Raw genomic sequence first — 12942 nt, 5'->3', positions numbered from 1 at the left:
GTCTTTATCACCGACATTGTTGCAGAACACGTAGGAAACTAAGCTGTAGAACACTTATCCACAAGACAGGATTCTCTCGGTTACTTCAGCCCTTCCTGGCTCTTGTTAAGAAAACCCCTGTACGTGGTGTTCTTCTAAATGAGTCCTCCCCTGGATTGCTTGAAGTTCAATGGGTCTCTCCCGAATCGGAGACAGCACCCATCCACCTCAGAATTCTCTTTTAGTTTCCATGCCTTGGGATTGCCGGCCCTGAGGCATTAAAGTCAGGTGGAACCGCACCCCCACGCCATAGCCTTCCTGGGGGCTGGTCAGGAAGACCAGGACCATGTAACAGCAAATCATACTGGACCGGAACCCCGAACCACGTGACGTCCCGTGACTTAAATACCCTCTCCCAGAGGGCGCAGCGAGAGGGCTACTCCCACTGACCTGAATCTGAGAGGGAATAATTCAAGCGCTTAACCAGACCATAGTTCCACGCCTGCCGGAGACAGTGCCCCCAGTGGCCAGGCTGAACATCTCACAGTCCAATCAGACTGACACAGAAGTCAAATTTAGACAAATAGACCCAAACCAAACTGTAGTTTGGGCAAAGTTTTAACTTTGAAAAACATAGAGCGTGCTCTTCAGGAGCCCAGCGCTACACAAGTAACCACTAACACCAGTGATCTTTTTAGCAATCTGTAAGGCTACTTTCAGACTGAGGTGCTTTTCAGGAATTTTAGTGTGAACAATAGTGCCTGTAAAGCGCCTCTCATGCCTCCCCAGTGTGAAAGCCTGAGTGCTTTCACACTGGGGCGGTTCGCTTGCAAGGCGAGAAAAAAAGTCCTGCGAGCAGCATCTTTGGGGCGGTGCGGGAGTGGTGTATACACATTGAAATGAATGGGCAGCGCTGCCGAAGCGCCTGCAGAAGTGCTTTGGCAACGCTGCAACACAGGCTTTTTTAACACTTTCTTTGGCCGCTAGTGGGGGTTAAAAGCTACCCGCTAGCAGCTGGTAAGCACCGCTATAACAGCAGTAAAGCGGTACTTCCCACTGACTACAGATATATGGAGCATTCTTCTTGCTGACGATCACACCAATGTTCTATGAGCTGTAAATGTAGTAATTAGTAGGGGTTCCCTGAGACCAGAACATTTTTTAAAGGGTTACACCATGGTAAAAAGTTTGTAAAAGGTTTGTCTGGGATGTTGTCCTATATCACCTGCCGACAGTAACATTATGAATTTTAGCTGTCAATATGCTGTACTGAAAAGAGACAAAAGGACCAAGTCAATCTAAAAGTACCAGTGGGTCAGAAAGTGAAAAATGTATCCGCATAAATGCTCACCTACACAAAAGTGTGTATCCTGGCAAACGGGTTAGTCTTTCACAATATATGAAGTCCAGTGTTCACAGATATTGATGCCAGGTATAATGTGCCACGCCTCAAGTGCTGATTGTTAATGTTCTGTAGATCTGTAATAGATGCTGATGGATAATTCTATATGCTAAAGAACAGTACCCAAAGTAAATAAATTTACACAAGAGTGGACTACCCTACACCTTTCTACGCACAGACTTGCAAAGCTTTTGGCAAGCTTTGAATAGCTTTTTTGGAGCCTTTAAATCAACCTAGTTCCAGATAATAAATGTTGATCATAATGTGAATGCTGACCTTCACTTTAAAGAAGCTGCTTGTAGGTTTCAGTAAGCTGTAGCTTTAAAATTGTTGAAAGCTTAGTAAAGCTTGACAGCTTGTTTATAATGACAGGCATCACTCCCTTTAAGATCAATGTCAACATTCGAAAGGTGTTTTACGGGCTTTAAAATAACTACTTGAAGCTTGTCAACAGCTTTAAAAAATGCTTTGTAAAAGCTTGCTATACGAACTACACTTATACATGATAAAGGTTTTAATGCAGTGTTCCTCAAGCTCATGTTGATCATGTACTACTATCATGATGTTTTACTTGGCCATGGAATTGAGTCTTTTTAGGCTGCAGATATCACAAACTTGTATTAAAATGGATTACCCTAGATATAAAATAATGAGGTGGGCAACTACATGGCAAATGAGGTTAAATGTTGAAAAATGTAAAATAATGCACTTGGTGGTTAAGAACATGAATGAAAGTTACTCACTAGGGGAGACCTTCTGAGGAATTCCAGAATGGAAAAAGATCTGGGGGTCCTAATAGATGACAATGGCACACAAGGCCAAGCGGCAGCAAGCAAAGCCAGAACAATATTAGCATGCATAAAAAAAGGTATAAGATAAAACTATACTTTATAAAACTCTGGTTCAGCCACACCTGGAGTATGCTGTCCAGTTATAGTCACTGATCAAGGATGTGCTGGAGCTGGGAAGAGTCCAAAGTAGGGCAGCAAAATGAAAAAGGGGAACAAGGGGACTGGAGGACCTCAGTTACTCCAGAGGACTGGAGGAATGACTACAAACAATAAACTTATTCTTGCTGGAAAAGAGACACTTAAGAAGAGATTTAACAGTGTTCTAAAAAATATCTCAATGGTGATTCCAGCATAGTGAGGAAACTATTCAGTTTCAGGGAGTTTGAGAAGACATGGTGCCACTTAATGAGATTGGAGCGGAAGCGGTTTAACCTTAAACTGTGAAGGGGGTTTTTCATTATTGTGGTAAGGATGTGGAACTTCCTTCCATAATCGGGGGTGTCAGTGGGAAGTATTGATGGTTTCAAAAAAATTCCTAGATGAGCATCTTAGCAAGCACATTATACAGGGATATGATTTTTTAAATGAGCACGCACACACACCCACACAGGCTGCACTGGATTGACTGGTGTCTTTATTTAACCTTCCGAACTATGTAACTATTCAGATGTATGCTTCTACTTTTCTTGCTTACACTGCCACCAGAGTCTCCCTTTTGAGTTAATGTTGGCTTTTGGTGCAGATACTCATGTTGGGGATCCCCACCCTTTAGGAAACCCTGTGAGTATGGAAGACACCACTTCCTCCAAAGCTGAACCCCATGGACTATGCATCTTTACAGGACTCTCACTTCTATGAGAGAATTCATATTCAGTCCTGAGATCACATCCGCTGATGCAGTTTTTGGCTTCTAGTGTCTCCTCCCATTTGTATACTTGGTGACCTTTCTTTTCTCTTTTTACCTTATAGAAAACCAAACGTGACGTCAACAACTTCGACCAGGACTTCACACGAGAAGAACCTGTCCTAACACTGGTGGATGAAGCCATAGTCAAACAAATCAATCAGGCTGAGTTCGAAGGCTTCTCTTATTTTGGAGAGGAACCATTGGCCTGATTTGGTTGGCACCATGATTTGTACCCTCATGCAGTAGTCCTATGGAGACAAAACACGTGACTGAGATTCAGTGGATCCTTACAAACTTGTTTATTATGAGCCTGCTACTTGTGTAAAGATACTATTTATTGTTGCTGTTTGTTATGTTTTTTTTAACTGAAGGCACTCTTATTTTCTGTCTTACAAGCAATGCAAAATTGTGTTTTGTTTCCGAAACTGTAGCTGTAACATTCTGCTTGGTCTGTGACCACAAAATACTAGACAATCTTAGGAAAAAATCATATTTTTTTCTTTAATGTTGTGAGTTAGCAAAAATTTACAAAAGGAAAACAGTGCAGTTTCGGCAGTGAGTTGCAAAATTCTAAATTATATGATCATTCCCTTTTAAACCACTGAGAATAGAGATACTGTAAACAGATAAAAATATGTACAAGCATTCGGGCATAGAGAGGTTTTTTTTTTTTTTTTTGTGTCATGCTGGTCCAATAAAAAATATTAAGACCTCTTGTAATGTGGAGCATGGCTGAAGATATAATAGGCTACAATAGACTCCTGCCTAGGGGCAGCAGAAGAGGCAGCTTTTCTTTGCAAAGCTATTTTTCTTCTATCGTCGATGGAATTAATTTATGATATAAGCTTATACAGAAAGCGTACTCTTCTCTGTTGTGAGGTCAGAAGGCTATAAGGTGTTCTGGGCTTGTCAGGTGTGGTATAAAAGGAGAGGCAGAGCATAGGGTGCCAGCGGTTGTAAGCCTCTAGTCCTCACCAAAGTAAATCTGTAAAAATTACATGGAAATTTTTTCTGCCTTAAGGGATGCAGTCGTTCTTTAAAATTGATAAATATTCTACCAGGAGCGCACATACACATTGAGGTTGATTTACTAAAACTGGAGAGAGCAAAATTTGGCGCAGCTCTGCATAGAAACCAATCGGCTTCCAGTATTTTGTCAAAGCTTATTTGAACTAGTCAAAGTTAGAAGCTGATTGGCTACCATGCATGGCTGCACCAGATTTTGCCCTCTCCAGTTTTAATAAATCAAGACACTGTGGTGTTTTTGGCAATTATTTATTAACCTTTGAAAATGTGCTTTATAACCAATGTATCTGCATAGGAATGAAGTCTCTTTTTGGGCCTGGATTATTAGAATTCCCATCATCAATAATGAAATTTTGATTTTTTGAAATTGATTGAAGCCATTAAAGTGAAAAAGGTCTAATTAACCTAAAATCCAAGCTGGCTTACATAAAGAGTTCAATGTATTTACAGTGCTATCTGAAAAATCCTAGAAGCTGAAAAGAAGTGATGAGACTAGATGCTGAAATCCTGTGCATTAAGCTTAAGCTGGTCATACAAGGGTAGAATTTTGTTTGTTCAATTCTCTAATAGACAATGGAGTCAAATCGATGATCGTCTTTGACCGTAATAATGAAAAAAATGTAAAACAGGTTGGAAAACTTTTCTTGAACTGTGAATTTTAACAGTGAATGTGGTTTTTGATTTGTGAAATTCTATTCATTCCAAAAACAATTTGTTCAAGGAAATTCTTGATATATACGTTCCAACAGCATTCATCAAGTCTTTGATGGAATTATTGAATGTACTGGAATGATTTTTCTATGAAAATCTACCAGTGTATGGCCAGCTTTTTAGGGAATTCATTTTAGGCAGCCTCTCTACCAGCCCCCATAGATGGTGTGAAATTATTAAGCCTTCATTGGCCCTACAAGCGCCACCTTGCTTGAAAAAAATTCAATAGAAAAAAGTGACTGAGCAGAATAAGAAGAAAATTATCGGCTGAACAGATGTAGTTACTGTTACCACTATATTGAGGCATCCGCAGGTGTTCTTGGCTTTTGGATAAAGTGGTCGGTAGTGGAGATTCCTCAATTCATGCTGTTGGCATGGATGGGAATGTTGACTGAATTTCTTAGAAAATTATTCATGTATGGCCCACTTTATCCCGATAACAGAGCAAAAGTTTACAAAATGTGAAATGCTTTAAATTTTGTATAGGTATGGAAACCTGCTTATATTTTCCAAATGTTGCTAAAACTGACCCAAATATTAGGTCTGCTTGGGAAACTGTGACAGGATGCAGGGCAGGAGGGTTCCAGAAATGTAATACCTACCTGTCATTTGGGAACACCAAGAGCCCCTGACCATTTTGTTTTAGTCATTTGATCCAAGGTTATGGAAACATTCTCCTGAGGCATTCCCATCAGCAGAGCCTTTGTGCAAACAAATTGAAACTTTATGAAGCCTCACAACAGCCATATTGTAACATTTTACATAGCTTGTACAGACTTTGAACTAAGCCATTGTTTTTAGGATTATTTTTTTTAAGGGCTAAATATTTTACCAGTTTATGTGATGTTTAATACATTTATCGTTGATAACCTATCCATCAAGATTAAGATTTATCTTGAAATATGACGGCAGCTAATTTGTAGTCCAGAACCCTGCCTCCTATAATTTGTGTATGCCCCTAACCCCCATCATTCCAACCGAGAGTAGATTTTACTTGGCTTGCCTGCATTGCATTGTGGGAGCTACGCTTTTTTTTTATTTTTTATTTTTTTTTGGTTCAGAGCTCACAGCTTGGGCATACTGCAAGGGGGGAGAAGGAGTGGCCATGCTTAGGAACAACAATTCAGATTTTTTTGGTTCTTCAAACTTTTGCAGAGTTGTGTCCACCATTGGTATCAAACACTTCAAGTTGTGCTGGATAAGCTGGTATGTGGTTCCACATGACATTATAGCAATGTAACCGCCAGTAGCTGGGGACACACAGCACGGGATGGGGCATCGGACACACCCAGAAGTGTCGGATACCAACTTTGACTGTAGCTTTGCAAGAAAGCAAATCTTGGACTCGCCACCTTTTACAGACAGACTCTTAAATTTTCGTCAGGTTCGCCTTAAAGTGTATTTACACTTTTTACAGTTAAATTTGAGAAATCCCCCACTATACATTTGGTATATGTTCCCATTCTCACCTAAAAATAAAAAAGATTGTTTGGAGATTGTTTAGACATAGGACTCTATAGGCAGCTTCTTTCTTTTGTAGAATGGGTGTACCACCCTGCATCAGTTCTTGGCCCCCTTGCTTCACTGTGCCGGGGCAGCCTCCCCTCTGCCCACCCCTTGTCCCGGCTCTGCACCCAGGCCTTGAAATATTTACCCTTTGTTAGGACAGTCTGTGCAAATCCAGTTTACAATGGATAATGAGATCTGCCAGCACATTACAGACGGGGTTCTCAACAACTACATAGAAAAGTTAAGTAGAATTTTTAAGCAGCAATTTTTAAATATTTATTTTTTAAATTATGCTATGTAAATGGGAACATGTAATATATAAAATAGGCGTTATCCTAATTTTGCTGCCAAAGTGGAAATACACTTTAAGACAATTTTATGTAAGCCAACTTTGGTTTAGTGGCACTTTAATTGGCTGTTTCTAATGATATGATAAAAACTCTACTGTAAAATCCAAAGTCACCTTTTGTGAAGTATCTATTGGAAGATTCCGAATGGCCCCCCAGGGAGGGGTCTAGTCTCCATTATATTAAGATGGCACCGATTAGGTTTAATGTATAGCAGGTTATACAGCACAGCAGATAGGCAACTATTGGCTCCATGACTGCTGTGAACCTACATGCGGTGCCAAGTCTACCCTGGCATAACAAAGGTAGTCTGAAACTCTGCCATACTGGAGGGATCTGAGCCTGGCTTCTGTACGTCTCCTGCAGAGCGTACCTAAACTACTACATCATCAGTATTGGCCTAGTCAATATGAGTTCTGGTATAGGTTCCGGGTCCTCCACATCCCGTGACCATACAAAGCATTTACTGCACTTGTGTTGCTTTTGCACACTTGTATGAAACATTAGCACTACTGTGTTTTTTTTTTTTTTTTCTTAAGCGAGTCGAATATCACAATGTGATATGCAGAAAATAACGTAAAATTTGAACTATTTCACACTTAAGTCGAAGTGTGTGAATGATCAAACGTTGAAAACTGACATTCTGAGACAACTGTACATTATTTCTTTTTTTTTTTTGTGTGTGTGTATGCGTGCGTGCGTAAGAATTTGAATTTCGGTAACAAGGGCACCATGTACAGCCAGTGTCCAGTATTACCTTGTGTATAGATGTGCTAATAGTGTTAAAGTATGTTTTTATTTGCAGAAGTACCCTGTGTATTTTGTGTGTAAATGTATTATTGTAATATTTCCGATGTATTTTACTGGACTGAATTTTAAGCAGTTATCGGGGGTTCAGTTAAACTGACAGGTGTGGATCCTCTGCTTCTTGAAAAAAATTAAAAAACAAAAAGAAACGGAAAACAAAAATACTTGTGAGTGGCAAAGTGGCACTAAGGAAGCTTTTTTTTTTTTTTTTTTGCCTTTTGTACAGGTGAGATTTTGTAAATAGTGTTTGCTGCAAGGCCTGTGGAGTCTTATTCATTATAGAGGTATCAACTGCTGCATGTCATGAAAAAATTATAAAAATGCTAGTCCAAAAAAAAAAAACTATAAGGTCAATGTGCAATACTCTGTATGTGTATTGGTTCAAGTTTCTGTGAGAAATTATTTTTTTTATTAATGTTATTATTATTGAATTGTTTTAAAAGATGTAAACATATTATGCTATACACTAGATCTATTGTATAGTACTTCTAAGCTTTGTAAAGAGAAAGAATAGGAAGGACTTCTGGATTGAATCAACAGTGCTAGCACAACATTTTTTCCTTTTTTCTTTTTTTTTTTTCCTTATGTTAAAGGGCAACTCCATCGTTTTCACAAATTTGTTATTCAGCTTTTAATTGTAATTTTTAAACCCTACTTTGCTTTAGAAATATTACAGCTTCAGAAATAAATGCAAGGCTTTTGGGGGGAAGAAATAAAAATTACCCTATTTTTTGTCTCAATTTAAAAAAAAAATGCCCCGAATATTATTTTGAAGCCCAAATAAACGTTTTTTTTTTTTAACACCCTTACCACCTGCCCTGGCATCTCCTTTAAAATGTTTTAATGCCCAGGGGGGCAGGAAGGATCGCAATCATCTGACCACTGTAATTGGCTTACAAAATGTAGAAATGTCAAAAGCACACCAAGGATTTCTTTAAAAGGGTCCAAAGCTTTATTCATGTTGGTTCACATACCACAATATTTCGGAACCACTCAGGGGCCCCTTCATCAGGCAAAGTCACTTGCCTGAGGAAGGGGCCCTGCGTGGCTCTGAAAACCTTGTTGTATGTGTGCCATGTGAATAAAGCTTTGGATCCTTTTGAGGAACTCTTTGTGGGCTGATAGCATTCCCATACTTTGATTGTCTACAGTTTCCAGCCGGTGGTCATTACAGCACCCAGCATTACTACAGCCATTTTTAGGAATGTGTGCTTGGGGAATATTACGGTAAAGCTGTGATTGGCTGTCACAGTGGTCACATGATCGGAAGCCGCTCTCAGCAGCTACCGATGTCTTCTCGGAATGAAGAGCAGTTTTCGGTGGCTTGGTCTTTGTGCTGACTCTGCAAAGGGAGCCCAGCGACGCATATGTACAGCGTGTGGGCGTCAAAGCCCAGCTTTTTGCCGCCGCACAAGTGTTGCTGCAGGGTAAAGGGTTTCATTCGCTAAATACATCCCAGGTGGATTAAAATGAAGATGTTCAAAGTCTTACAAGTTGTTTCCTCTAGAAAGCAGCCACAGCCTAAGTAAGAAGAGCCTGTCTCCTGCCAGCATGCTGCAGGGAAGGACCTTGGTTCTTTGTGCAGAAGCAGTGGTTTCTCTGCAGAGCTCCAACATGACTTCTGCTGAGTCACAGCTATAGCTTTGCAACAGCAAAGCCCATGATCCCAGCTGATTGGAGAGCTCTAGCTCTGACTCACGGGGGCAGGTAGGACCACTGCTTTTGGAGAGCAAGGGTCAATCTCTAGAGAATGCCGGCAGGGGACAGGCTTTTCTACTAGGTGTGTGGCTGCTTCCTAAAGACTGTACAGTTTAACATCTTTTTATTTACCTGAAAGGTGTTAAGCTGATGTAAAATGAATGCTCAACTTAATTTATTTTTATTTGTAGCCACAATTAAAAATGGGCTGATTGCCATGTGGGCTTTGAATACCTAAATTGTCTGCATTTATCTGGAGCTGAATATGAAATTCTGATATGGACTTGTCATTCCATATGTATGCAATCTTACCAAGAAGGCAATCAAAATGTTAGCATTTTCACTGGATAAAAGGAACCAGGAGAAAAAATAAAAAAAACATTCACAAAGCACTCCGGTCAGTGCTCTCAGCCATTGGCTAAGAGCACCAACAGGGAGCCGGTCAGCAGACCTTTTTTCGGTTATGTCTCTTCGACAGAAGCCAGACGAATGGCCAGCATCTAACTCTATAGTTGGTCAACTGACTAATTTGTTGCAACACCTTTTTTATATTCAAATTTGTTAGGAGGGTGGAGTTGGGCTTTAATAACTCAATCTAAGCTATTTATTCTACTACCTATTTTCCAGTGTTGTATTGTTAGGCCATATGATGCCACTTCCCTGCTGCTAGGATTGATCTTGGTTTAAGCCAGGACTGACCAGATTCCCTCCACATATGTCTTTTTAACCCTTCATATAAATATTGGGAGGGGAAGAAGGAATTACATTTCTCTTAATTCTGTATTTTCTGACTCTGGTAGACTTTTTAGGGGTTGCAAGAGGTCATGTTGCCTTGAGGTCAAAGCTGCAATCCCTGTTCTATGCTAATAGAATCCATGTGGGGGGTCTTCCCATGTTGGTGTTCTTGTAGTAGAGCTTCCAGTGGCGATAGTGTGAGCTGGGGTTATCAGTGGCTTGTATTTGCACAGGTACCATGTGGAAAGCCTCTTTGTTCATGTAGGCAAAGATGTCATTTCACCAGCAGGGTGAAGTCATCTTAGTACCAGAGCCAACCAGGGAGGAAATACACGCCTTGCAGTTCTTTAGCTTCTTGCTAGCAGGCCTGGGCTGCCAGCTTGGCAAGTCTGATATTTACCAGAATAGTTGATGCTTTTGAGAGTACTCAGGGGCTGAAATGATCTCCAGCAATCAACTCTACACTATTTCAAATGGTGTTGTTCCCTATCCACATTCCAATAGTGTATACCAGTATTGTACTACGTTCGCAGCATAGCCAACTTATACACATTGGCCTTGCATAGTTGTCACATACGTATGTGTTGGCATGTTTGTTAGCTCAGGGCTGTCACTTTCTATGATGCCCAAGCATGGCTGTGCAAAATTTAGGCCTGAAGCAAAAAATATAAAGGTGATTATTTCTGAAAGCTTCCTACAAACAGCCTAGGGAAATATTACTTTTTTATGCATCGTGGCATTTTTTTTTCGAAATATTTGAGGGGGTCTAATAGACGAGTTAAAATTAGGATTTTCTTTTGTGATAATTTGTAGTATAATGCGGGTAAATAGGGATTGCATAGGAGTCCTGGCATGCAATAATATGATGTTTTCTATAGTGTACTGACAGAAAGCTAAACACAGAATGAACCTGTAGCCTGATTCATAAGATTCTCACTGCTGCCCTCTGCATGAGCCATTAAGCAGACCACAGTGTCTTCTGCTGCTGCCCCATGTCTCCTGGACTGACGTACGGTTAGAAGACTAGCTACACACTTTGTGCGTGTCGGGAATGTGTGCAAAATTGTGCTCTTTTCCGACACGCATAGCACATGCTTCCCGTTAGCTGACACATGGCACTGCCATTAATTCTTAAAGGAACCCCCACGCATCTGCAAGCACGTGCACCATGCAGTTTGGTGAAGAGTGATTTTGCAAAAAAGGGTCAGGGACTTCATTTCTTGCTCATAGGGTAACTCATTGAAATGAATAAGCTGCCCTACACGTGATGCACAGGAACGTGCGGAAACCCGCACATGCTTCATTGCACCTGCATGGTGCAAATGGATGTTCATAGTAGGTCTAGTAGTTGAAATACACACACCTGGCCATAATGCTCCACCTAAGCAATCCTGTTGAATGTATTTGTAATTTTCCTACAGATCCCAATTTTTACAAAATGACAAATTGGAGATTACCAAAATTCCAAAAACATTCAGTCTATCTGAATTCATAAACCTATTAGGAACTTGCAACAAGTATCTGTAAGATTTAGTATTACAAAACACACAAAAAGAGATCCGGCGCCAATATAGAAGGGATAGACAAAGCGTTTGTCAAAAAAAGATCCATAGCTGCTAGAGATGACCCTTGGAAGGGGTAACAGAAAACAACACCAACTTAAATTTCTATGATTGGAACACCACACTGATTCTGATCTGAGATGTAAATCTAAAATGTAGTATTAGCCTTGTTTTTTAGGTCAACAATTCACATTGTGTTAAACGTAATTCTGCTGAGAACTATGTAAGCACTCATAGCTGACCCCTTTCTGAGGATGCTAGTTGCCGGGCTTTCAGGATGTTGCCATCAATAGAAACACTTGAGTCACTGAAATGAAGCTGGTATGACGATCGGTTGTTCTGGCCTCACTGATTGCATGCTTGTTTCAAGACCATAACTTGGAAATTTTTAAAGCCAGGACAATCCTTTTCAGAGCGTCAGTAGTGGAAGTCAAGCCAAAGTATTTGGATTCCTTTAAAGATCTGTTTGGCTTATGGTGCAGATAACTGAGCCCTGAAGGCTTGAGGCACCTTGCCTTTGTTGCCTTGTCCTTGAATTGGCTCTGGTAATGTCACCAGAGCTGACCAGTCATGACCCAGGAAGCCAAACTGCACTGGAGGCAGGTCAAACTAGATGCAAACAAAAGTTCTTTATCTGGATTAGGAAGCTTTCTTTTGCACATAAATGGTACAATGTTACAGGTTTACTTGTTATATGAAATATTTGCTAGTACTGCTGCTCTTTAGTTGGGAAGTTGGCCTCTCCATGCTATTTACCTTTTTGTTATTTTCTACCCTCAACCAAATACAGTCCCATTTTCCTAAACTCAGGTGCAGTTATATATTTAGAGTTTTATTTAAATGTTGAGTATAATGCTAAAACTCCTTTCTCTGCTAGGAGTGTTGGGGCGTGCTATAACTATCCAACATCAGTTGGTTTAGTTTATTGGAATTATATTAATGGAAGTTTCTGGTTTATTCCAAAATTCCGACCCCTCTGTCTCGACAGCAGCTTCTAAAGCACCGATTACCAGCTTGGTCAGCCGATATGCATGTGGTTGTAGTTCACACCTGCATGAGAACAGTTGCACTGCTATACTAGATACTACTAGCAGGTGGCAGAGCATGTGACTTTGTGTCTCCCGGTCCTAGGTAAACTAACCAAGAAGGCTTCATCGGTAAGGCAACGTGTAGCCCCCATAGTGATCAAGCAGAATTAACTTTTTTTTACTGATCTCTTTCTTGGCTGGTGGCTACAGGTCAGTGAGCTTTGTTCATGATCACCCTTTGCACTGTTTTATTGAACAGGCTGATGAGGGGTCCACAACAGAGAAGTGATAGCTGTTAACACTGTATATACCCTTTATAGGGAACGTCCATTCCCGGGCCTACCCCCAAGATAATATGATGAATGTATAATGAGATTCACTCCAACTTCAGCTACCTGGGTTTCCTGAAACCACAAGTTCAGCATTTTCCTGCAGCAACC

The 12942-nt window shown here is 40.4% G+C and overlaps 1 protein-coding gene across 2 annotated transcripts in view; it reads left to right on the top strand.

Moving 5' to 3' along the window:
* PRKCE (protein kinase C epsilon) overlaps positions 1–4516 on the top strand; it is a 569674-nt gene extending 565158 nt beyond the window's left edge. For both annotated transcript variants that reach the window (XM_077485651.1, XM_077485652.1), the window contains exon 15: positions 3142–4516. In XM_077485651.1, coding sequence (XP_077341777.1) covers positions 3142–3288 — 147 coding nt within the window. In that variant the 3' untranslated portion in view covers positions 3289–4516. The remainder of the gene's footprint in view (positions 1–3141) is intronic.
* Positions 4517–12942: the final 8426 nt, after the last annotated feature.

This window comes from Lithobates pipiens, unplaced genomic scaffold (assembly GCF_037356315.1).
Source record: "Lithobates pipiens isolate NorthernLeopardFrog02 unplaced genomic scaffold, aLitPip1_a1.2 Scaffold_18, whole genome shotgun sequence".
Lineage (NCBI taxonomy): Eukaryota > Metazoa > Chordata > Amphibia > Anura > Ranidae > Lithobates > Lithobates pipiens.
The sequence above is the reverse complement of the archived record's forward strand: the minus strand, read 5'-3'. Positions and strand labels throughout refer to the sequence as shown.